Source organism: Corvus moneduloides, chromosome 10 (genome assembly GCF_009650955.1).
Source record: "Corvus moneduloides isolate bCorMon1 chromosome 10, bCorMon1.pri, whole genome shotgun sequence".
In the NCBI taxonomy this organism is placed as follows: domain Eukaryota; kingdom Metazoa; phylum Chordata; class Aves; order Passeriformes; family Corvidae; genus Corvus; species Corvus moneduloides.
In genome coordinates this window covers 14,340,516-14,367,215 of record NC_045485.1, presented here as the reverse complement: position 1 = coordinate 14,367,215, position 26,700 = coordinate 14,340,516, and the positions used below count along the sequence as shown (strand labels likewise).

Sequence of the window (26,700 nt, the reverse complement as noted above, 5' to 3'; positions counted from 1 at the left end):
TGGTTAATGAGCTGTGCACGTCTGTGACACAGACCTGTGCAGGAGCTCGCCCGCCAGCCGGGCTCACCGAGGCAGCATTTATTCAGGGAACAGCCTGAAGCTCACTCAGTCACAGCACAGGCAGCTCCCAGCTCCTTCCAAACCAACCCTGGCTACAGTGGTGATGATCTTTAAAATCCAGCTACTTTATTTGCATCACTCACATGGGACAGATGTGGGATAAGCTATGTGGGGCACCACATTCAACTGCCCAGCAGATACACATCAGCTACTTTTTAATCATGATAAGAGCAGGAAACCTCCTATTGCACAGGACTTCAGTTGTGCCACATAAAAACAGTCGACGTGTCTGACATCTGCAGCTTTATTCTCGTATGAAAGGTTAAAGGCAAAGCCAGGAAAATGAACCTATTGCTACACACTCACTGAACACTTCTAGGACAATACAGGGCAGTAAAGCTTTTATTGCTAAGAAGAACCAATGAAAGGCTTTAAAGCTCATCCAGCATTCAGGTTTTGTTTGTAAGTAACCCAATTTAAAGCAGCTTTTCAGTCTTTAAAGCCTTCTCGCCTTTCTGGAATGCTTCAAAAGGAAGATGACCTGAGGACAGTGTCTACTCTCCAGAGGGACCAGACCAATGCTATGCATGAGGTGCAGAAATGGGCCACCAAGGAATGACAAATGAAACCAACTGCCTGCTGGGGACTCCTGCTGACCATCAGACAAGGCAAAGCTGCGCAGCACCCAGGGAGCTGGACCCTGACAAGTGCAAAAGCAGCAGTCTCTGATGGCCCCTCAGCTGTCCCCATGCCCCAGCAGCTGAGGCACAGATGGGCAACGTGGACTTTAGAGCCAGGAGCTGAGCCCTGGACAAAGTGGCTCTGGATGTCCCGTTCCAACAACTGAACTGCCCTTCCTCTTGGAGGGTGAGGCTACAGGCAGTGGGATACTGAATGCTCTTGGGATCCCTAGATCCCCCCAGGATGTGCTGGATCAGAGCTGGTCACTCCTCCTGAGGGACTGTTAGCACAGCCACTATGGCTTTGCAGGTCTTGCTGCAGTCAGAGCTGCTCCTGGGGCCAGTGGGTGCCTCAGTCTTCAGGGATTGGGGTGTTGCAGTTCCCATGGTAAATTTTGACCTCCCCCTCACACTGGAAGTACTGGTCAAACACGTCGCTGTATCCATGATCCCTCCACCATGTGCAAAGCTGCCGGTTCCACGTGCAGTCAAGCACATGGAAAAGCTCTGGGTGCTCCATCCCCACCATAGTGAAGAAATCCTGGTCCCCAAGGTGGCCCTTGAAGTGGTACTTCTCCGTCAGCTTCTGCACCATGGTGGGCTCCAGCAGCTGGTTGTAGAGCTTGGATTGCCTCATGGCTTCCAGGTTCAGGAGCAGGACACCACTGTTGAAGCCTGGCAGCCCATCAGGAGGGGGCTCCCCCACTTTGGTTCGGGGGTTCTCACGGCGATACTGCCAGAAGGTGTGCCTGGAAAGAGAGGAAGAGCAGGAACAGGGACATCAGGGAGTGCAGCCTGAGGAGCAGACACCTCAAGTCTGGGCAGGTCTGGATCACAGCACAGGACCTACCACCCACCCAAGGGATCTCACAGTGCTTGTCTTCCGTCTGGAGGCACCCAGCTTCTCCGAGAAGCCAGTGCTTCACAGGCTGCCTTTCTCTCCATCCCTCTGCACAGGATATTGCCCAGACTTCAAACCACTCTGCTTACCATCTCCTAAAGCCCCTTTTGTTTCTACCAGCATCATTCCAGGGAGCCAAGTGGACACAGGATCGTGTGACTGCTCACACGGCTGTGCAGGGAGACAAAACCACATCCCCAGTGCCTTGGGCGAACCACCAGAAGTGTCCTCATTTTGATTACCTAAGCAAGCAGCCCAGAAATTTCTTTGGCTCCTTTCTCAGTCCTAGATCAGAGAATACACCTCACCATACATACACTGGCTGCTCCCACTTGCAGGAATTGAATTAATCCCACGCTATTCCCCAGGTAGCTGGCTCTGCCTCCATTCAGTCTGAAAGTCTTCTTCCCTCAAACAGCATCCTCTGCTGCAAAGCTGAGCACCTTGAGAGCTGTCTGAGCCTGTTGTTCAGAGGAGGGCAGGATGGACCTGTGACCCCCACCACCACCTGAAAGCCCAGTGCTGCTAGCACTGCTGTCTCCTTCCAGCCCTCACACTTCAGGTAAAGTTACAGAAGTGGTTTTTTACACCTTACTGTCAAGATGTCAAGGAGAAACAGTGTTAGAAAGAATAAGCCAAGCCTGCTGCTGGTTTCTCTTCAAACCTGTCAGACACCATCCAAAGTCTCTGCTCAAGGCAATGAGAACTTGTTGATAGATTTAGCACCCAAATGTTTAAGTGGTCCCATGCTTGGAAGCTGAAGCTGGACTCCAACAGATGTAAGAAGATGCAAGGACATTTGCCCCTGGAACAGCTCCAGAGGCAAGGTGGGTACTCCTCCACTGCAAACATTTAAATTTTTCTTCTAAGAAGCCATGTTGAGCTCCCACAGGCACTTGCTCAGGGACTCCTACAGCTTGTACAGAGATCAGACTATCAAATCCATCCTTCTGGCCTGTGCTCTGGATCCCCAGCACAGCGAGACTGGTCAAGGTGACAGCCAGGATTCAACAGCCACCAGCAGAAAACATGGATTGATTAATGATGTCAACTGTGGATATATTTTTTATTTCCTGATCTGGAGAACCACAAGCATCATGCAGCATCACTTCCTTAAAACTTTCCATTAAAGCACTGATATTTCCCATTTCATTATGGGTTCTTACACCATTCCCTTTCACCTGATTCAGAACAGAAAGGGTTTTTCCAAATGCCAGTTTCCCATGGAAGGAGGGCTCAGTCTTTAGGCAGCCATATCCATGCTTACCAGGGAAGGGGAGTGGAGGATGCGCTGCCTCATCAGAGCTCATGGGCAGCACTGCTGGTTGGATCTAAAGGGTGGGGAAGGAATAAAGGGCTCTGCCTCTGCAAAGAGCAATTGTGTCTTGAGGACAGGCAAAGACAACTCACGGATGGCCTGCTCCTTAGAAAAGGAAGGCAAAGCATTCTCCATGCAGCACTAAAGGGAACCTCAACCTGCAAAGACAAGCCCCAGCCATGTACCAGTCAGCCTCCTGAAGTGCTCAGATCCAGGGAGTGGCTAGCCCACCTCTGCATCCTCTGCTCTTGCTTCTCCCTAGCAGTGCCAAGAAAGCCATCCCCCTTGCCCAGAATGTTACACTGGAAGCTGCCAGGAGGGAGAGGGTGAGCAGTGCCACAGAGGGGAGCACATTTCCAGCTCCACAGCAGTGAAGCTGATTCCTTTCACATTCTTACCTCTAAACACATGCTGCCCAAGCTAAGGGACAAGATTACAGCCACTGCAAGCATCCAGGATAAGAAAAATGCAAGGACCCAGGCCCTCAGCATTGCCAGGCTGTGGTGGGGCTAAAGCAAATCTGTATCAAATGACTCAATTTTTCAGCAATGCTGTTCCCCGGATGACTCATGGATGGCTGATAACGTGCCCTTTTCTACAGGAAGAGGAGGCAGACTGACAAGCAGCAATTGTTCAGCCCTTCCTCCCAGCGCTGGTGTGACAGGGCCGTCCTCCCCTGGCTGTGTGCAGGGAGGGTAGGGCCATCCCCAGGGAGCGATGCTGAGGTGAGATCCAGGATGTGATGAGCTGCAGGTGGCTCCGCAGTGCCGATGGTTTGGGAACCTGCTCACAGCTGAGCACAACAGCCTTGCCCCTGCTGGGCTCAGGCCAACCAAGAGAAAGGTATTCTGGAAGAGCCACTGGCAGCAGCTGTTCAGACAAGATTTTTCTTGGCTTTTGTCTTTCAAATGGAGGGTTTTGGAACTGTCCTGTAGGGGCCAGGACAGAGAAGAGCATGGCTGAAAGGCACCTCCACCCAGTTAGAAGTGGAAGGAGTGGCAAGTATGAGAGCATTGTTCTCTTCAGAGGAGATGGGGCCAGGGAAGCACAACAACCAGCCAAACAGCTGACCCACCCTGTACCCACTCCACTCTGTCCTGCCCGGCATTGCTGCTTGGCACCCACCGCAAAACATAAGGGGAAAACTCCAGGGGCTGGATGAGCGTGCTCTCAGGATGTGTCCTTGAGACAATCATCAAGGAACTGAACCCCAACTGTATGCAATGGAAATGTCTCCCTGACCCAAGCCCCTGGAGTGGCTGGGATCTCCCTGGGAACAGTTCAGGCAGGACAGTGTGACCTCCTCTCTGTGCCCCTAGCAGCAAAAGCCTGGGCAGGAAGGCAGCCCGGAGATGCCAACACCACCAGGATGCATCGGGGCAGGAAGCTGCTAGCCGGGAGAAAGGGAGGAGAAAGGAAGAGGAGGCATTTGGGGCTTTTGTTAACTGCTCCAACCCATCTAGATGGGAGGAGACAGAGGTGACCTGTGGCCCCAGACCCCGTGCCATGGTGCAGGGGAGCTGTGTGGGGCCTGCCGCAAGCGCCTGCAGCCCCGACAGGCTTTGCTTTGAGGAGCTGTTTATAAACAGAGCCGGCGTGTGCTAGGAAACATCTGGAGAAGAGCATTTCCAAGCATTCAAACGCCAGGCCCAGGCAGCCCAGATAAAATCCCCTGCTTCCAGCAGGACTTCCCTTGCTGGCCCAGCACAGGGCGCTGCAGCAGCACCTCCCCTGCCTTGCAGCCCGGCGGTCACGAGCCCCAGCTCACAAAGCTGCCATCACACCCTTCCAAATGCCTCGCTGGGGACAGCTGCCAGGGCAGGAGGGACCACTCCACCCACCAGCTGTACTGCAGGGCCTTCTCTTGCTTTCGTGTGCAGCAAGGGACAAACAAGTCGGGGAAGACTTTGTCCAAATCTGTGAACTTCCACTCACTTACTTCAGCTCTGGGTTATGGGACAACTTCATAGGATGAGCTGGAAACCCGTGGTAAACCAGCAGGGTGCCCGAGCTGGCAGGAAAGGCAAGATGCAGGGGTTACTGCCAGCTGGGAGACCAGCAGCAAGTTCAAAGCACTTGCCCCACAAGCAGCAGACTGGGCTTGTGTGCCTATACCCATCTGATGTTCAAGAGGCTGCAACCCTGCCACACCAGCTGTGCAGCTGCCACTGGGCTTGCTGCTGAAGATGTGGATCTTCCCCATGTGTCCATATTTCCAGGAATGCCTCCCTCCACAGGCATCTGGGGCATCAAGGAGCCAGGTCAAAAAGACATGAAGCGAAAGGAGATACCAGGCCAGACCCAGGGTGGATGTGGTTAGAGGATGCTCCTGGAAGGATGCAGGGTCTCTGAATGCCAGCATGCACTGCATGAGCCTAGTACCCAGGGAGGAAAGCTGCATGGCCTCTCCCTCACCAAAGGGGAAGCAAAGCCAACAGTCATGGGATAAAGCCACAAAAATAGGGAATCTGCAAGATTCTGGATGTAATACACATCCCGGAAACAGTCAACTCCTTGCTGGAGCTCACTGATTTGCTCCAGCACTGCCAGAGTTTGGGCAGCTGTCTGGGAGAGCAGGATGGACAGCGGCAGCAGGCCAGCATCTCAAGGATGCGTTTTGTCAGCAAGTCTCTCTCACAGGGGTCAGGGGCTGGGGAACCCTGAGCCCCATCTAGCCATGTATGAGGCTCCTGGAGCAGAAGGGAAGCATGGGCTGCCAGCCATCCCTCTCTGAGCCAGTCCAGCAGCAGTCCTGCCAGCCCAAACACCAACTAAAATACCAAGCGCATGCTCTCGTACCTCCAAATACATTGTTCAGGTCCTGAGCCAGAACACGGATGGCTGCCGGCGTTATCCCCAGATGCAGGCACGTGCCCAGCTGGCAAACGCCACTGCTCCTGTGCAATGAGGCACAAGCACACCTTGCTCCCTGCGCCGTGTGCTGCCAGGACTCCCCCGGCGTGGCAGGAGGACAGAGCACCAAGCAGTGCTCCCTGGCTGAGCTGCCCACCTGGTGGTGCCTGGGACCTGCAGGGCCCCAGAGAGCTTGTCAGAGGTAGATGGGACAGGAGCCCCAATAGGAAGTATGCAGTGTCCTGATGGGGACAGGGGATGTGCTTGAAGTGGGAGAGAGCAAAGGGGAGACCCTGACAGCAGCTTCTGTCCTGCTTGGAGGAGAGGGTGTGGGCAGTGGGGAGGGAAGAATGATGGGAATGATGGGAATGATGGCATGGTCCATTCAGGGGGTGATGGTGGCTCTCCCCCTTAATCCTTAGCACGAAGTAAAGCACAGCCAAGAAACTTCCCTGCATCTTTCTCCTCTTGCTTAATCCTCACAGTGGCAGGCAGCTGTCAGCCCCTTACCATCACTGTGTTCAATTGAGATTAACCCTCAGGAAAGGCCAGCTCCCCTTCCTGCCTCTTCTCCCACCTCCAGAAGGCCCTGCTGCAATAAAGGTGGGCCCTTCCAAGTTTCTGCCACACAAAGGGAGGCAACCACCCGGAGCAGCATCCAACCCAGCTACCTCCTCCTGCCCCAGCAGCTGGACCTCAGCCTGGTGAGCTCAGTGGCTTTGCAACAAAGCAGCCCTTGTTGCTAATTGCTTATTTTCCATGTGCAATTGCTAAATCTCTTAAGGAGCCAGGACAGCAGGTTCAGTACCAGCTCAGTCCACAGCACCTTAGCTGATGCTGAGCAGCTTGTGTAATCCAGGAAATCCCAGCTCCACGCTTCTCAGGAGCACCATGTACCCAGTGATGTGCAGTGGCATCACCAACACAGCAGTACTCCTTGCCCTGCCAGGGAAAATATCACTCTGGGGCAAAAAAACTGCAATTTCCATCCTGGGACAAAGAACAGGATGTGTTGGTGTGCACACCAGGACCACCTTACCTTCTCTGATGGGTTCAGGGTAAAGGTCCAGCTCAGGCAGGATCTCCAGCCCTCCCATGGAAAATACTGATGAAGCAACAGACTGAGCTCTTCAATGAGGACATCAATAATTCCTTAATAAACTTCTCATGTAAGGCACAAATTATGTCTGTACAGTGCTGGTCTCTACCACAGCCCAGCCTGCATGCCAAACTTTTAAAAGGCCTGTATTTAGAGCAGCAAATTGATTCTCACTGATGACATTTCTGGGTGGACTTAGTCCAAAAATGGGAACACTTAAATAGATGACAAATGACAACTTGTGAACACAGCTTGTGAGCTAAACCTTTCTTTGGGACAGATTTTCAAGGGGGGCGCCCCTCACCACCAAACATTTGTACACCCCACGCCAGTGCTAAAATCATCCTCCAAATAGAGGTGAGACCATAAATCCCTGTTTGGGTCACATCAGTTTCATTCCCTCTATAGATCAAATGCCTGTGGCACTGGTGCCAGTGCAGAGCAACAACCTGTGTGTGTTTATCAGCACCTTTATCAGCACCCATACAGGAAGGGGAGCAACCCACCCACAGGGACGCTCTAGAACACTGTGGGCCTAATTACTGCCAAAATGGCAGATTTCTATTAACAACTGTGAATGAACTCTGCTCTGGCAGTGTTCTCCTGCCTGCCTTGAAAGCACAGGCTGCCTGCTCTGGGCCACACTTGTCAGCTGATGGGACTCTTGGGAACAGGGGAGATGCTCTCCCTTCACAGAAGCTCCCCTTCTGCTTAATATTATTAACAGTATTTGTGCTAATCAGTGTGCAGTTGTGGTTGTCAGATCTTGTCCAATTTATTAATTGTTTTTAAATGACATTTCAAGTTTGCATCGTAGTGTGAATAAATTGGACAGGTCTTACATATTAATGATATTCACAGTTGTAAACAACACGACCCTTTACCTTCTTGGATAATTTTTTAAATCAGAGGTAAAGCTGAATTCCTGAAATTAATTCTGCTGCCAGTTCCTTGCAGGTTCTGCTTGTTCTGTAATTTTGGCTGCTTCTTGGCAGCCACTGCCAAACAATTCCTAGAACCATTTTCTCCGTGCGTCGAGCAGGAGCACTTGCTACAAATCAAGTCAAAGTCTTGAAATGGTTTAAAATCCAAAGTGCCCAGGGTTTGGAGCTTGCAGACTGTGGGCAGGCAGCATTGACATCACAATGGTACAAATGGCAGGGCACAAATTCTCCTGCCTTTACTCCTGAGGGGCTTGGGGAACAGAACCCTTTGTGGAAGCCAGCTCTCTGCTCCCCCAGGGCAAAAGTCCTTGGAAAAAAAATAAAGTCTCCAAATCAGGGCCACCTGCCTGCATGAAAAGTCCACAAAACCAGGAAAACTCAGACAGGAGGACCTGCTTGTTGGAGATGGTTATCTCTAGTTCTGGAAAGCTCCATTGCAGGCAGCAGCCCACCTGCACTCTTATATCTTACAACCACCACCACTGCCTCTGCCAGGGAAGCCAGCTGCTCCTTGCTTGCAGCTGTCAGCCATACTTTGGGGTTTTTTTTAGATCCCAAGAGAAGGTACAGAACGTACTGTCTCAGCCCAGACTCTCTGACAGCCTGGCTATGGATTTAGCATTAGCCTGCTCCCAGCCCAGGATAATTCCTTTCCTCTTCCAAACATCTGACAAAGTGACTTAGCACCGGTGCCGCTGCGCTCCCAGCAAACACCCAGCACAGCAAGTGCCGCGGCTCCACGTCCGGAGCTGCACAGTCCTGCTTCCACTCATTAATGGGCTTCTCTGGGCTATTTTACCAGCTCTAAAACAAACAAAATGCATGCCACAGAGCACACAGCACACTTACAGCAGCTCCCACATGATCACAAGCAGAAACAAAGCTTTTCCTTTCTACAAAATAATGTCCTGTTTGAGCTCTCCCTAGGTTTTATGCAAAGGCAAAGGTGAATGGCCTTGCAGCCACACAGGGACCCAAGTGTCGGTCCTTTGTAGTCTGTAGCTGTCCCTTTGATATAGATATCCTTTCCTACTGAACAAACTTTTATCATTTCCAACACTGTGGATTCCCAAGATGTCTCAAGCTTTAATTAGCTTCTTGCCACAGGGGACAGCAGTAAAAATCTCACCCAACAGCAGAAATTGAGAGAGAAGCCACTCTTCCAGCCCCAGCTGTGTGCATTTCCAGACCTGTGATGCTCTGGGACCTCTCCTGAGGCCCATCTTCGCTGCACGTATCTTCCTCCTAGCTGGAGGGGGTAAAAACATCCATCTGAGGACCTGTGGGTTAGGTCCTCCCTGTTGCCAGCAGACCATTCCTCCCCAAGGAGACCTCTAAGGTGAGCATGATGGGGGCAGTGCTGAGGGCCCCAGGTGGTGCTGGCTCTCTGGGCACCCAGAGCCCACTGCCACTGGCAGTGCCAGTGCCAGCATCAGCAGTGTGCTTAGCAGCAAAGTGCTTAGGCAGCAAAGAGGCTGGGCTGGCTGTGGGGATGGGAGCAGGGGGCATGGCGTGGCACACTGGCCCGGGGTCAGGCCGAGGCTGCCGAGAGCAGCTGTGCAATCAATACCACTGCTCTGCTTCCTCTCACATGCCACCAGTGTGACCGGAGGGATCTATAACCAGGAAATGTGTTAAGAATAGGGTTTAAGCTCTGCCTTTAGTAATCTGAGAGCTCTCAGGACATTTTGGGGAATGCCACAGTATCTCCCCACTCTGTTCCTCTCAACCACAGGGCTGCTTTGAAATGAGGAGCCTTATTCCTTTGGCGCCTGGCAGCACTAAGCTCCTGTGCTTGGGAACAAGTACTGAGCCAAGCCAGGCTGGCAGAGAGGCACAGGTAGGTCTGGGCTGCATTGGTGTGAGGATGTCATCATCGTGCCTTGATGGAGACCCCACTATGCCCCAGGTGCAGCCCTGCTGCTCACACCTGGCCAAGAGGCTGAGGGGCAGCAGGCTGTGCTTCCACCAGCTGGCCAGGAGGCTGAGGGGAAGCAGGCCGTGCTTCCAGCACCAGCCATGGCACAGCTACACTGCTGGGAGCACAGCTGAGATGCTCCACAGCTCCACATGCCGGGCACGTACCCACACACTCACAAAGGACAGTGACCTGCCTGCCCATCTGGTCACCCCCATGCAGGCTGAATCTGCAGTGCTTTTCTGCATGTTTCTTAGCAGGTCTCAAGAGCACCAGAGAGCCTGGACTTCTCAATTTGGCCAGGATCTGGCATGGAAGGCTCAGCGCAACATAAATATTTATACAGACCATTATCACTCCGTCTATGTAGCCTGGTGAGCAGGACACTGCCAGCACAACTGAGCAGCTGAAATGCTGCAGGGGACAACAGGACTTTTAATTATGGTTATGACTCTGCAGAAGCACCTCCTTGCATGGAAAGCCTTTTGGATGATGCAAACTTCAGATGCAGAGTCTAATCTTTCCATCAAAATCACTCCCACTGAAGTCAGAGCTCCTGATCTTGGCCACAGTGTGAACCTTGTGCAGGCAGACATATGAGCAGGCATAAGTCAGCCTGGGAAGAGGCTCTTCTGCAGGCCAGTATTCAAACAACAGCCTGGCAGAAGGAATCGAGTGCTGCCATGGAAAGCCCACAAGCATCTAGGAGGTGTTGGACTGTACCAGTGTCCTCAACAATCCCACCATGGGGGCAGCTTCTTGTGGGATGAAGCTCTGCCTGCAATCCTATCCACAGAGGTGTTGACTGATCCAAAAGCCACAGGAAGAACAACATGCCTGACCCATGGACAGGGTGCCTCTTTTCCCCGCAATGGCCGCAGAGATGGAAACCTGACACCGATGACCTCCGACCTCAGATCACTTCCTGCAGGTGACATGGGCTCCTGCCACCTCCCCCTCTGCATCCAGGACTCCCTGCCAGACACTGCAGGGTGATCCATATCCAGCTTCAACAGGAGCTACTGCTCTCCACAGGCCACTCCAACTCACCCTGAGCGGCCTCAAAGGACAGGTCAACCCCAGACTGTGCAACAGTTAAATCCCAGCACTGGCGTAGCAGGAGGGCCGGGAGATCCTGTTGCTCAGAGAAATGTGTTTGTCCAAGACAAACAGTGGCCGGGCATTGTTTCAGCATGAGTCAAGCGAGTGGAAACACTCCCGTGCCATCCTGTTTTGCTGTCTGGAGGTCTCCCCTACCTTCAGGATATGCAGACAGGCTCCAGGATGTTTCCGATTTGCTGTTCTCTTAATCCTCCATTTCCCGTAAAGGTCTGTGCCCAGCACTGCTTGGTGCACCAGCGCAGCAGCCTGAGCCTCTTGCAGCCCCAGCCTGTGCCTAGAGAGTGCAGCCTACAGCCAGGCAGCCCATGGGCAGCTGGTGGGAACAAATGGTGGGTTGATCTCCATTCATTCTTCCCATTGCTACACACCAGGAAAGACGGCACCCAGACCCTTCCCGGCCACTGGCTTACCCTGCCCCAGGGAACCGAGTCCACAGCTCCACGAGCAAGCTCAGGACAGCTCTGCTAACTTGCCCCAAGTCCTCTGATGTTTTGGGGCAAAGCTGGGGCAGCTGAGAGCTGTGTGAAATGGTGAGGAAAACGTGAGTGGCAACACAGAGACCCCTCCATTGCCTCGTAATCCTCCTCCACCCCCACAACCATTTTCCCAACTGATGCTTCAAGCCTGCACACATGGCAAACAACGCGGCTGGAGCTGACACCTCTTATTTCACACCTACAACACGTTTTTATCTGTCTAAAAGTATAAAAATAGCGAAGATTTTTTTTTTTTACAAAGACATCCATGCTTTGTCAGCTCATGTTTGTGTCTGGAAACCCCTTTAGCAGCGAGGTGCGAGCCCCGCAGGGTGCAGGGCTTGGCAGGAGGGCAGGCTGGAGTTTGCACAGCTCACCCCACAACGGGTGATCTGGCAACAAAAAGGATCAGGAACTTGTTTTCACATGAAGATCAAAACAACACAAGAAAAAAAGCACAACACAGCCCAAAGTGACCCAGAACGTCAAAACTGCAACAACAGAAAGTTCAGCCCAAAAATGCAGCCTGTGAGGGCTGTTATTGCTTGGTGTGTTTGTCCCCACTGCGGGCGGCAGGAGGGGGAGAACATGGCTATGGCTTGGGTCAGGTATTCAGTGCTCAGCCCCTGATCCTGTGCCTTGTCCCCTGCCATGCTGAAAGGCTCTCCAGCAGAGCACCCCAAACCTTAATTCAGTCCCCTCCAGGCACGCCTGGTCCCACAAACCACATCCAGGCAGCGGAACACCATCCCCACTCCCTAGTTGTGCATGGAAATAATGCAGAACCCTGCAGAGACAAAAACAAAGTGATTCCAACCTGCACTAACTGCAGGCGAACAAACGCTCCATTTACCCCGTTCCAGGCTGCACCGCTAACGAAGGGCACCTGCCCTGCCGGGCTGACCGAGGCCACAGTCCCACAGCCGCTCTTGGCTGCGGCTCTTCCCTCCATCCTGCTTTAAGCTCTAACAATTGAATATGATTAACTGGGGCCAGATTTACCATTCTGGGCACCAAAATCCTGTCAGGACACCTAAAGTAGATATAGGAGCCCTCTGCACTCTGAGCATGGTGCTACCCCATGGAGACAAGACCTCAGCATCTGTGTTCCTCTAGTCCCAGCTCTCCCTGCCAAGAGTACCAATCAGGAGAGAGGCAAGACTTATGCCACAGACAGAGAGATGTCTTTTTCCAGCTCAGGAATAGTGGTGACTTCTGTAGTTTGAGCAATCCACATGCTCTTCTGTGGTTTAGGCTTCCAGGAAGCAATTGGTGGTGATTAATGACCACCAATCCCCTGTTGATGAACTTCTTCTCTGTCTCTACCCTCTTCCCATCTGGATGCACAAGGAGCAAGAATGGCTGGTCTGGATTTTTGCAGCTCAGCCTTTGCCCAAGCACGCTGCTGGTCATGTCTTACGAGGTTCAGTAGGGAAGAAGGCTTCCAGTAGGGAAGGAAAAGACATATAGACCTCCTGCTCCTTTTTATCTTTCTCCAAGAAGTTTTCCTTTAGGATTAGCAAATCTAACCAAGCCATCTCAGATGCTCAAACTCAGCTGTGCTGCGATCCATTAAGGCATCCTGGGATGATTATCTGATTTACCCTGGATTAAAAGAAAACCTGAGATCTATCCTTGGGACAACAGAGGCTAAACTAAATCAATTTCTCTAACCACCTGGAAATATCTGTGTCCCTGAATCCCAGCAGTGATCCATGAGCAGGAAGGACTGGGCCACCCCTTGGTGAGTAGTTTCCAGCACAGCCGGCAGTGGCTGGTGGACTAAGGATCTGAAGAGCAAGGGACCATGAAGTCACCCTCATGCTTGCAAGACCAGGTCACCAAGAGTTGCCCATTCAAGAGTTGCTTCCCTGAGGGAAGCAGAAGGTGCACTGAGATCCCAGGGACCCAGAACCTCATTGTTGCCCAAACTCAACCCCTAGTCTCTGCAATACTCTCAGCCAAAACTTCTGAGCCCCAACACACAAACTGAAGCTCCAGAATGCAATTGCAACACCTCAGCAGGCATGGACGGGCAAACATGCCTCTAGATGTACTAGAGTCCAGGCATGGATTTTGGCACTGATGATCAGGAATTTGGCTCTGGAAGCCTTATGAACAAGCAAACAAACCACAGCGGCACTACATGCTTTGCTCATACCAATTTACATATTAAGTCCCTCGGCAGGGATTAAAGCAGGTTCCCACTGCTTAAACCACTGCTCCCTAGGTTTTTTTCTGAAGAGCAACCTGAATTGAAGAGAAGACACCAGCCACCCACTGCTCACTCCCTGCTCCCCACAGGGAGGGGGCTGTACCTGTACACTGGTTGCATTTCCCTGGCAATCCCAACAACTGCTCCCTCCGGGAAGTTGTCAAACTCATCAAACAGGTCTCGGATGTTGGTCTTGTACTTCAAGTCCAAGTCTACCTGGATGATCCGTGTTATTTCTGAAAGCACAAAGAGGAAAAGTCAGCAATATAAGACAAAACTGTAACCAGTGATCACCAGCAGCTACTGGAGGAACTGCACCCAGTGAGGATTTGGTGCAATCGGCTCCATGGGCAAGATTCGACCAGCTCAGAGCAAACACAATTCAGCTGCAACCTCTGCATGAAGCAAACAAACTTCAACCACCATGAAGTATTTACCACTGTGTGTTGACTTCAGAAATAATTTCTGGTTACCCCCTCCTATCCACTCACTCCTTCCTTCCAGAAAACTGGTTTTCCATATAACTGACAAAAGCAAGAGGTAGCTTCAAACCAGCCTCTCTCCCTTTCCAGAAGTGCTTCTGCAGTGCCAGCCACACAAAACCCCATGTTTACCTTCTGCTACCAACTTCATGAGCATTTTCCATCTCCAGCCCAGAGAGCATCCATCCCTGGCCCAACATACCAAAGCAATTTCCATCACAGACAACATCAGTCTACCACATGACACCTCCAGTATCACCTGCACAAACCCATTAGCTCCCAGCGAACTTGCCATGGGCTTCCCTGAGGAAGAGATTACACAGATTACAGCCCTCTGCTTGCACAGAACTCCTGGTGATCTGCAGCAGCCTAGAAGACTTTAATATTGCTGGTGGTACCCTCTCAGAGGCAAGGGGGGTTGTGAAGACATGGAAGCATCTTCCACTTGCAGCGAGACATCAAGAACAAGGAGAGGCTGGAGGACATAATTCTCAAGGCTGGGCCTGAGCTCGTTAACAGGGTCAGGCCCCTGCCCCAAATTTGTCCCAGTCTCCTCTGTAGCACACAGGACCAAAAGATGGAGATGCTGCTTGGGAGAGTGTGCAGATGTGCCTTGTCAAGACTGCTCATCCCAGGCGGATCTGGGGATGCTGCATGGAGTGCAGCAGGCCAAGTGCAATGCAGCAAGCGCAAACACTACAAGAGATCAGACCATCAGATGGGATCCCCCAGCCATGGGCAAAGCCATGGCCATTTTGTGGCTAGCACAGCTCAGTCCTTCTCAGGGACTGCGAGTGGAGCCATCCCCAGGGGGTTACGTAACGCCCCTGCTATTTATATGTGTTATAAAAGCCAAGAGCAAATTGGCCAGGTTGCTTAGCACTCGGCACTAATTGGATTGTAAGGCTGTGTCAACCCGTTTTGGTCCCACTCATCATGCACAGATGCCCTTACAGTTCCCTGCAGGCTAGACCTGTCTGTCACTACCACTTCCAGAGCAATTAGCAAATCAAGCCCTCATCATTCCTCTTGCCCAGTACCTGCAGGCAGGAGGACAAGCCCTGCCTGCCCTCACCTTCTGCTGCCTGCGTCTGCTGTGCCTATGGGCAGGGCTTCCCATCACACTGGTGTTGCTGGGGCAGTGCCCAGACTCCAACCTTCCCACCATCATGATTCCTCATCCCCTCACCCTGTCGTGCTCGGGACAGGCTGCTGTCTACTCCTGGCTGCTGAGAGCAGGAGGCAATTGCTCTGTTTTCAGCCCCCAAAACCACCACTGGAACTAGAGACCCAGAGGCACCGAGAGCAGCCAGGCACCAGCAGGTATCCCCCAGCACGGGAGTGCAGCTTTGCATTTTCAAACGTGTTCATTGCTTCGTGTTTGTGTTTTTAAGCAGATGCTGGGCTGTACAGCAGCTCTGAATGTTTTGCAGATCTTGCACTAATCTGGGGCTCTTGGCAATTGGTCATATGTACCACGTTGTCCTCATTTAAGAACAAAAAGGCCCTGTGAGGTTAAGCAAGAAATATACTGCTTACACTGCGAAGCACCCGAGCAGAAATATAAATCAAAGAGAAATAGTATCTAAGCTCCAACTTGGGTTGTATCTCAGTTTATTTTTTTAACATCCATCATGCTTTATCTGCTAAAGGGAAAGGCCATGCTCCCTTCAGCCCTCAGTACGGCAATCCTCAGGCCTACCGAGTATTTACCATCACCATAATCCTCTGTTTGCAAAGATTTAAAACCCAGGCACAGTAATTCACCACAGGCTAAAGCAGGTCTTGACCTGAAAGCTATTTCCCCCAGTCTTCTGAACTGCCTCAGAAATGGCCAAGCATATGAATCAGCAGAGCAGTGGATTTCTGCAATGAGGAACTAGATGTGTAGTATCCCAAATGCACCAATCCTCCTCAGCGGCCCAAACTACAGTGCGGCAAACCCCCAAATCCTAAACGCTACTGTACTTGAGAATAACCAGACTGGTCACAAAACTCCAGGGCAAGAAGACCTTGGACTTCCAGCACAAGCTCAGCTCCAGAGAAATGTGGGGAGCCTGAGCCCTACAAGGTACTGCTGAGGCTGGGAAGAGGGGATGGGATTCCCAGGGGCATCCCAGCACAACTCGCCCTGGTGCACAGCAGCCATATGATGCCTCATCAGGTTTCAATTAAATCAACTGTGAGGCACGTCATCTGATTGTTCTCTAAAATTACAGATGAACGCCAACTGCAATTCATCACAGCAGAGAAAGAAAGCTGAGCTTGGAGGAAGCTCCAATCCCAACCCTGCCCGCCCCAGCACCTCAGTGGGTGAAAGGCTCTGGAGGGTCCCTGTGCAACCCAGAGGGTGCTGCCCAGCCAGCTGTCCCCAGAAGCCTTGGCTGAGCAGGGAGCACGGCACGAGCACAGCTGCAATGCCAGGCAGGGATGCCAGCGCCACAAGAAGCCCAGCATGGAGACACATGGTTTATTTTCACAAACACGCTGGGTTCTCCATCCTGCCCCTCATTAGACGCTTCTCATGTTTGGTTCCATGGGCAAGACAATGTTTGGTTCACCCCTGCACACTTGTCCCATGCTGTGCCTTGTGTTTCCCCAAGGAAACACTAAGAAGAAATTAGACCCAGAAAGCACCAAGTACTTTTTCTTTAATTTTTCGAAATTTTAAAATTTTTTTGTTAAAGCAAGCATGAACTGCAACACTCATCCATAAGTGAGCATGGGTGACATTAAGCATCACTTTTCCAGATGCAGCTTGCACGCACAGATTAATGGCTGAGACGATTTCTCTGCCTGGGACTGGCAAGGGGCCAGGCACTAATATTTATGATGTATCATGCTCTTTCGCCCTTCTACCAAGCACTTTGTCCTGGCTGCCATGTGGGGGTGGAGGAATCGCGTGCTCTCTTTGGCAAAAGCTGCTCACAGGGATCCAGCTGGAAATGTGGGAAAAGGCTGAGTGTTCCGCTCAGCAGTGAGTTTCCCAACTTTGCCATACCGAGTAGAACCCTCCACTCTGTTCAGCTCCAGCTCTTCTGGCCATGGCATGGAAAGGGGAACTGTGCCAATCAAAGCAGAGATGGTCTCCATTAGCACTGACAGCTTTCCAGCACAGGTTGGCCTCATTTAAAGCTCATAATGTTTTACTGCGGCCTTGTATCAGCAGCCACAGCAGGGCTTTGCTCCAGGCTCGGCTCAAAACCTCCCCCCAGCCCTGTCCAGAGGGACATCAGAGATGCCTCATCCCACATCCTCATCCAGTGAGGGGGCACAGGCAGGCAGAGGTCATGTCCCTATGCCCTGCTGCCCCACATTCTCTACCAGGACCCAGTGGGGCTATGACAGCACACAGACAGGCACCCTGTCTGTGTGCTGAGGGGCATGACAGGTTGTCTGGATGCTCTGAAAGGCACCCAGGAGCCCCTATGGCAGAAAGCGGCTTCTCCAAGTCTGATGGCCCTTCCCAGGAAGCATGGACCCCAAAAACTGCCCTATGGCACAGCAGGGATAGAGCAGGCATGCAGTGAGCCAGGCCACCCCACCACTGGAGTGGCACTTAGGAGTAAATATGATCTAGATGAGCAACCTGATCCACCAGGTGACATACAGGTGACAGGCAGGGGGGATGGACACAGATGAACTTTAGGGTCCCTTCCAACCCAAACCATTATATGATTCTATGAAATTGCTCTTCCCAGAAATGCCAGGCAGGATCATGAATGGCAGCAGGGGGCACAGGGAGGAGGAGAGCTGCTTTGGCAGAGGTAGCCAGAGCTCTGGGGATGTCATGCAGCAAGCAATCAGCAGCAGCTATTACCCCTCCAGCCCTTTAGAACCTGCTGCCATTGTTCAAAGAAGCCTATGGATGGGCAGCCTTGAACCTGCCCACAGAATAGGACTACTTTCCCCTAAGCTGAGTCAAGAGGATGGACTCTAAGAAATGTAACTAGTGGGTTTATAACCACAAGACAATGGGTGGAGGGTCAGGTGAAGAGGAGGCGCAAAGAAGCAGGAGCCCGCACAGGCTGTTCTGCAGCCAAAGTAATTTATGCTCATCCCAACAACTTTTTCTGTACAAGAGTCGCTTCCCTGGCAAAGCTGAGCACAGAGAGCAGAAGCAGGGCTGGGGTCTGAGTGCTGGCCTTGGATCCAAACCCTCCACTTCCATACAAACCACACAATCCTAGGCATCAGCATGCCACCACTGGCAGTGGAGAGGGGAAAAGAGTTGTGTCCAGGAACTTAATAGTGAAATGCAATCACAGTACAAAGGGCAGAAGCTGTCCAGCAAACATTGCAGTCTAAATAATTGATAATTGAGCAGTGGTTTAATAGATGTAAAGTAGAAGCAAGAATCAAAACCTACTCTAAGTGCTATAACTCTCCAGCCCACTGACAGGCTCGTGTTGGCACAAGCTCAGCCCCCTCAGAGTTAAAAATCCTGCCTGCAGCTGGTCTGGCAGAGGAGATGCTGCAAGCAACAGTGGGATAGCAGGAGGGAACAGGACACCACCCCACCAGGCTGCAGTGTGCCTGAATCGTACACGCACTCCTGAGGCAAACACCTCTCACCAAGGCTGGTGGTAATTTGGCTCTGCTCCCACCATTCCCTGCACGGACATCTCCACCTGTCTCAACAAACCTTTTTTTAAGGACTAAAGCATTCTGATGCTCCATGCCAATCCGGAGAGACTCCTCCAACACAGAATCATGGAATTGTTTAGGCTGGAAAAGACCTTTAAGATCATTGAGTCCAGCTGTTAACCTGGCACTTAGCACAGATCAGGTGGGAGCACCTTGACCTCCCCACACCTCCTCTGCATCCCAGCAGTGACTTTTGGGGCCAGAGACACCTTAAGAGATGACATCAACAGGGGCACTGCTGGGACTGCTGACCCAGCTGTGTGACCCAGGCACACCACTTTGCCTTTTCCCACAGAGCCAGCACCTGCCAGCCCTGCAACACAAGGAGGCAAGACCCTGCTCCATCCTTCAGGAGGCAGCATGGGCAGTGGCCGGGTGATGGCCTGGCAAGGGCTGGGACAGAGAGCTGCTCGAGGCAGAGCAGTTCAGAGACCCTTCTGCAGGGCCAGCAGCAGCTGCAGCCAGCATGGGTGACACACTGCAGCCAAGTGACGGGAGTGTCCCCTGCTGGCTGCAGCTCTGGGTGTTGTGGGGCTGCAGCAGGGTGTGGGGAAGGCCAGGGGATGGCTGTGCATTTTGCCACTTGACTTGGACCACCAGAAGGAAGAGAGCCAAGCAACCAAAGCTCTCTGAGTTGGAGTCAGAAGGGGTGGGGATCTCAGGTCTGCTGGTCTACAAACGCCAGGCACACCTGGACAGTTTCCCCTCCACCTCTGAATCGCTTTGAGCAATGCTTTTTTCAGTCAGGTTTTTTAGCTGTCCCCATCATGACAGGACAAGATCCCAAGGAAAGAAGGACCTGTGAAGGACCTGCAGTGACTTTTAGATGGCTGCCCTGGGTAATAAACCTCCTGGAGAAGGGCAGCAGCCGCCAGCTCCAGCAGGCAGTGTGCCTGCAGCAGCAACACGTGGATCCACAAAGCTGCCTGTTCTGGCTGTGAAACCAGGATCCTCCGCCCTCACTGGCTCAGAGAGACGTGTGGCCAAGAAAAACTCCACTCCCACAGCCAGCACCATGGCCAGGCATGGATGCAGAGTGGGTGACAGGCTCCAGAGGTCCCTGTGCAATTCAGAGGGTGCTGCCCAGCAGCAGTAGCCAGCTGTCCCCACAAGCCTCAGCTGCACAGGGAGCAGGGCACGAGAACAGCTGCAGTGCCAGGCAGGGATGCCAGCACCTCAACAAGCCCAGTGTGGAGGCACACAGTTTATTTACACAAACAAGCTGGGTTCTCCTGCCCTTCATTACAGGCTCCCTGGGTTTGGCTCGCCCCCCCGCACTGGCAGCTGCCCCTGGCCACTCTCCCTGCTGCTGTCAGCAGGGCTGTGAGCAGCTTCCTCTCTGGCTGTGTGCTCCCCTGGCCAGCCCTTGTTTTCTCCACACACAGCCTCCCCTCTGCGCCCAGGATCAGTCACTGCTGCCTGCCCGGCCAACCTTGGCAGCACTGGAGAGCCTTGCCCAGAGGAAGCAGCCAAGGCAGCGGCACATGTGCACATGTGCAAGCATAACATGGTCCTCAGAGGTTGCTGTCAGTGTGCTGGCTACTGGGGGGGCTGCAGTCCCCCTTCCCAGGACACGGAGCTGCTCCAGAGCCCACCCTCCCAAAAAGAAGATGATGCTACAAAGCCCTGTCCCAGCAGAGCTTGCCAAGGTGCAGTACAGCTTACCTTTGAGCTGCGTACTTCAACACAGGTCCTCACATCTGCCAAGCAGCCAAGGGTCCCCTTGGCTCCTTGGGACAGCCCAGCAGCTGCCTGCCCATTAAACAGCCTCCCTCTTTGCACACAGAGCTCCAAGGCAGTGCAGGAGGCGATGTGCCCCAGAGACCTGGCTGCTAACCAGGTTTCTGCAGCACTGATTAGGCACCCAACAGAGCAGAGCAGTGGCTGCAGCACATCAGCTAATCAGCCTATCAGCTAATTAAAAAATTAGGCTGTCTGCCAGAGACAGATGACAAATCATTGCTACCACCCATGCAGGGCAGGCACCTGGGTAAGCTCAGGGGTCTGGAGCAGCAGCAATGTTCCCAGGTATTGACAGCAGCATCACTTTGATCACCTTGGTCCACACCCTCCAGCCATCTCCTGAGGGAAAGGGAAGACTCAGCAGGAGACGGATGTGTTTTGCCTCAGGAAATTAATTTTTCCTGTGCGTCCAAGTGTCCCCTTGTAATTCATCAAGGTCTGAGGGACTAATATTTAGCAGTACTCAACACCTTGGCTCTTAACTGGACTCCAAGGTAGCAACATCGCTAAGCACGCGATAGCTTTCAGGACGGAGCTGGAAATGCTGTTTGCCTTGTATTTAATATATACTTCTGCTGGGGGAGGAGTGTGAAAACACTTTTTGGAGCTGAAGGAAGAGCAGCAGGAAACCTTTTAATCAGACAAAATAAGGTTTGATTCCAAGTTGCAAAAAATTACAAAAGAGAGGATGGGAAGCTGTGAAGCAACAAGCAGGTGAGATGGAAAGGGAAACCAAAAAGAGATACAGGAGAATAAATTTTCTAGGCTCACATCCCAGTTAACTGCACACACTGGGGGAAAGGGCTGCAGGCAGATTTTGTCCTTGTTTCTTCCTGCTAAGCTCTAATGAGCTATGGCAGAGCAGGGAGAGGTTGTGGGGGAGAGCAGCCCTGGCATCAACACCAGGTGACCCCCAGCAGCTTCCAACCCTTTGGGGATGGGCTGGGGAGAGAAGAGGGCAGCACCCACCACAGCACTGGGTGATGAGACCCTGCTGCTCCGTGGGGAGCAGGGGAAGCAGCCAGCCCTGGCCTGACAGATCTAGGACATCCAAAAATAATCGATGGTGGCACTGCAGCAAAGGGGCAGCCAGTGGAAATGATGAGAAGTGACACTACCCCCGGGGGCTGCGGGCCTCATTGGCCCCAGAGGCAGCAGTGCCACAGGGAAGGGGTCTGTGCCGTGACGCAGCACACAGGGGGCTTCCAGGCACTTGCTGAGCAGCATCCGTGTCCCCCTCACCACAGCAGCCCTTTCTGATGCCTCCTCCACACCAGAGCCGGGGGCAATGCACTCTCCTGCCAGGAGAGGCACGTCCCACAGGCAGCCAGACGGGGTTAGCAGCTCATCTCAGCGGATGTGGACCCCTCTACAGGGCCACAGCCCCCGGTGTTTACCCGGGGTGGGTTTGTTCAGAGGTCTGCTGCTGCCTGCTCCTGAAAAACATCATGAAAACAACTCTCTCAGCAGAACAGGCTCACCCCAGCAAGGAACAATGGCTGGCACTGCTCTCCCTATTGCTCACAAATTGATCACTCCAGCCTCTTCCGTCCCCATCACAGGATCTGACATAAGTGCATGCAGCCCAGAGACAGGCTGGGAAGGGAATCTGGATGTTTTTCACATGCTTGTGGTATGAAGAAGGGAGGGAGGCTATGAGAGCACATCAGAAACTATTAACACTCCCTCCATCCCTGTAAAGATGGAAACATTTTTGCCAGAAAGTAAATCCTTCAGCTACTGCAGCATCCCTTGGGAACTGCGGTTTGGGAGCACGTGGCTCTGGGGCCAACTCCCATGACTCCACTACAGACCCCAATTTTCTGTGCGTTTTCCCAACATCTCCCCATCAACCCTGAAGCTTTTGGGACACAGGCACTCTCCTCCCAGCCCTCTCCCAACAGCTGCATCTCTGCATTCCCTGATGTGGTGGGGCTCAGCAATGATGGCAATGCTCAGCTAGCAGGAAAGGATCAGGAGTGACGCACTTTCAAAATGCTCACTTATTACAATTATTACAGTGATTTGCTGAGTTCTGTGGGCAGCTGTCCTGTGCACCAGGAATTGCTCCGCAGCTGACAAGAGGAAGAAGGGAGAGTGATGCCTCCCCATGTCCCTCTGCCAGGCTCCACCCCAGAGACCTCTGATGCCCTGTGTGACACAGGATGTGTGCAGCATAACTCTGCACATGGGTGCTGTTGAGGGGACATCACACATGGGCACCTGGCACCCCATGGGCAAACAGCGTCTGACCTGGGCAATCCTGTGCTGTGATTCAAATAGCGTGGATGCAACGTTGAATCCTCATGCACACATCCCTACAAAAGCAATCAACAATGTCTTCAGGATGCTGCCTGTGGGCTTTTCCAGAAGGACACTAGCAGAAGACAGTTACTTGTCACACTATTATTCCCGTACACAGACTGTTTACCTGGTACCCCTGTGCTTAACCCCTTCTCCCAGCTCCCAGGCTCTCCACCTTCACAGCCAGTGGCAGGAGTGCTCCAGGTGCACAGGCAAAGTGCCCTGAGAAAGCAGAGCACCGCTCAGTGCCTGCTCCAACACATCTCCTCGCTGGCCTTTGCCTTCCCTCCAGCTCTGCTCGGTGGGAAAGGCATAAGCTGATATTCACAGAGGCCTCTGTCTCCGGGCTGGTACTCCCAGAGCAGACAAAGGCTGATACCAGTTTCGTGGGAGACCAAGCCGGAGCCAGCAGCTGGATTCTGCTGCAAGCAGACCAAACCCCAGGCGACTGGGGCTTGGTCATTATCAGGCTGCTTGGACAAACGTCATTATAATCTGGTCTATGCTTAACAATCAGTACAGCTGTTGATAATGAGCTGGAGAAATTGCCTTGTTCAGAGGCTGAGGCCAGGGAGACCACTGGACTTTCCATTGATCCTGATGTGTCACAGGCAGTGTCAGGACACCCGCTATGAAGCCAAAGGCACAGATCCCTGCTGGCAGTCCCTTCCCCAGGCACAGTGCTGCTTATTCACCCACACCCCCCTGCTTCCTCCCACTACCCCCAGCTGTGTCCCTCCTGACGTGCTCCTGCACAGCTGGCAGCTCCAGGACACACCGAGGCTTGCTGTCCATCACACAGCTGTCCGTGATTCCCTCATCCATGAGGCAGCCCAGCACCTACAACATCTTGCAGCAAGGAGCTCTACAGATCACCACACTCTTTTGAACACACTTCTCACCAACTTTGATGTCTCCCAGTTGTTGTACAAACTTCTGCCTCGTGTGGCTTCATGGACCACACCATAACCCCCTCAGCCAGCCCCCTTCCAGACTGGAGGGTCCCAGTCAGCCAGGCTTGTCCCACACAGAAGCCACTGCCCTCTCTAAACCTCTTTCATTTTTTAGCAACAGACCATGTTGATATGCCATAAATTTCAGCAACACATAATGATCAGTTCCACTCTGTTCCCCTTCCTCATAGTTCCACATCTTTGTTTAGTCACACAGAAACGTACCCACTTCTCCCACTGCTACTTAGTTCCCCTACAAGCCTCTGATGAACAGATTTACCAAATTCACCTGCAGAACAAGCTCCAGAGTTTTCAGGCAGCAAGTACCCAGGTGCATCTTCAGCACCTGGAAGATGCAGCATGCTGCATGAGGGCTAACCTCACACCCAGTAGAGCCCAGGGGCCCTTTGCAACCCGTGCTCATCTTCCCACCCTTCATCACAGCTTCTGCCTTCAGGCTGGGCTGGACAGTGAGAGAGAAACCCTGAGAACTGCCGCTCATGCTTCCAGGGGGGAGGAGGATGCTGCTACTCCCCATGAACACAGCCAGCTGTTTGTACCAGCCAGGAAACCCTGCTGCCTCCAATTTGTCAAATACCATCTTCAGTCAATTCTTCTAAATACCCTCACTCCATGTGAAGCACGGTACCATCAGCCAGGTTTCAGAGCCTCCCCTGAGCTAATGAACTCCACTCCTCTGTCCAAGTTGGCAGAGATAAGCCACAAAGCTGCCTCTGTGCCATGTCTCCTTTTCCCTCTGCTCCTTATTCTCCCACAGGGCCATCTTGCTGTAGCACCATCAGCAACACCAATGGAGTTGAACACTAAGTGGCAGTTTTCAAAGCTCTACCCAAGCTGCTGGATGCTGCTGGCTCTCCCTTGGCCCACCAGCTGCTGAGGATGACCACTTGTTAAACAACTTTTTTCTGAAAACTACCCGACGTGGGCCAAGAATGGCAGCCAAGAATTCCCTGGGGAGCTCCCAGCTTTCCCAGGCTGCCCTTCTGTCACCTCAACTCTTCCTCCCCTCACTTGTGGTACCAGGAGTCTGTCTCCAGACCTCGCCTGCCAGGCAGACCTGCCCAGCCATTACTCCTTCATGTATCCATAGAAGAGTGATAAAAAGCTTGCTGGGCCCCCTGCAGTTACACAGCTAAAATGCCAAGTGATAGAGGGATTGAAGCCAGTCAGGAAGGGAGAGGGCCCCTCTGGATGGGTATACTGAAAAGCAAAGTGAAAAGGTCCGGGTCTTTGTCCTCCCTTCTCCTCCTTGCACTGATCTGCAAGTCTCAAGACCATTTCATGCTGGCATTGTCCTCATCCTGGCAGCTCCTTCTAAGCCTGAACCTGCTTGTCCTCTCTGTGTAACTTTCCCATCAATCTTCTCCCCTCCCTTGCAGAACCATTCTGATGGATCAAGCCCCGCTCCAGCTCCCCGGGCCTGGCCACACCACATTAAAATGGGATTTATGAGCCTCGAGCACAGACAAGAGTTACGCAGTCTGCACTTCTGCATGCTGCATACCAACTCCCCAGCTGGTTTAAATCAGATTAACTCCACTGATGTAAGACATTTAAGGCAAGAGCGTTCCATGATTTACACCAGCTAAGAAGCTGTTATATTATAACTTGGCAGCTGCAGGTTTTAGATTGAAAGTTTTTTGGGCAAAGATCCCAAGCAACAGTAAACGACAGAGCAGCTGAGTGGCAAACCTCATTTACCCTCAGTGCAATGTGCATGGAGCAAACATATGACTGAAAAAAGGCCCTAAAAAAATAAAAATAACCTGGTGTTCAGTTTCCAGTGCCATCGGTCTGCAAAGTCAATGCCCTGTCACAACCCATAGGCTCCAAACAAACCACTAAGTCATGATAGTGTGGAAATGCCTCCCTTCAAAAAATTATGTATTTGGTAAACTAAAGCCAGGCAATTTTAGTACAAAGGTTGCTTGCTACTGAAAAAAACCCCTATAGACTGATTAATGTAAATACAAATGAACACACCAGATATTCAGATCAGGGCCTTCATTTCTGCTAGAGGATGCTCAAGCTTCCAATCAGATCTGGATTCCACAAAAAAGTGGTGCTAATGCTATGGAGCCAGATGTGCTTGGAGAGATGCACAAAAAGACGCAGCACTCAGGGCAGAATACAGCATTCAAGGCAGAAGAAATGGCAAAGAAATGCACCAGGAATAATGATAACACTGCTTGAAAAAGAAGGTTTGGTCCTTTCTGCTCCAGCTTTCCAAAGTGACTTCTTCAGACCAGTAGATATTGGCTTGTCAGAGTGAGGAGGGCAGTAGAAGCCCAGCACCATTCTCACATCACCTGCAAGCCTGAGTGGGCAGCAGAGCTGCAGCCTTTCCTGATGCCTCCTCTTCGGTGCCGGCTGCACAGGGAGGGGGCCAGCAAGCCCCGCCAGCCTCATAAATCACCAGGCACCCAGCACAGTAAACCTGACCTCCCTTGCAAGGGAAATATAAATCAGCTTTACTAGCAGCTTCTGAAACAAAAACTAAACTCATGAAACTGTAAAAATGCCTCTTTAAACATCCTGTGCCCCAAACAGACCATTGAAAGCCCTGTCAGGCTGAGGGAGAGCAAACAAGCTTTCCAAGAGATGAGATGCCTCATGGGCTGATGAACTGAGAAAAGGCATTTAAGACTGAGCAGCTTCTTGCTGGCAGGCAGCACAACAGGGATATCTTTAGCACACAGTAAAGACAGAGTAGGGAATCAGGAGGAGTGAATTAGCTAGCATTAATACCATCATTTGTATGCAGTGTACTTCAAAGTGCTCACAGTGCAGACAGCACCAGACACACACAAAATTACCCAAGTCTGAGGGAGAGCCAAGTACAGCACATTTGCTGGAGCCCACAGAGTAATGATCAGTGAGCTTGGATGGGACCCTCAGGGCCACCACTGCCCCTCTGTTTAATGAGCTAGTGTGGGATGGCCATGCAGGGAGGACAGGGGCAAG

At 52.2% G+C, this 26,700-nt stretch overlaps 1 protein-coding gene across 1 annotated transcript in view; it reads right to left on the bottom strand.

Annotated features, from left to right (window-relative positions):
• Positions 1 to 346: 346 nt before the first annotated feature.
• XXYLT1 (xyloside xylosyltransferase 1) overlaps positions 347 to 26,700 on the bottom strand; it is a 33,664-nt gene continuing 7,310 nt past the window's right edge. The window contains exons 3-4 of the mRNA XM_032119414.1: positions 13,690 to 13,822; positions 347 to 1,489 (exon numbers count right to left, since the gene is read on the bottom strand). Of these exons, the coding sequence (XP_031975305.1) occupies positions 1,093 to 1,489; positions 13,690 to 13,822 (530 nt within the window). The 3' untranslated portion in view covers positions 347 to 1,092. The remainder of the gene's footprint in view (positions 1,490 to 13,689; positions 13,823 to 26,700) is intronic.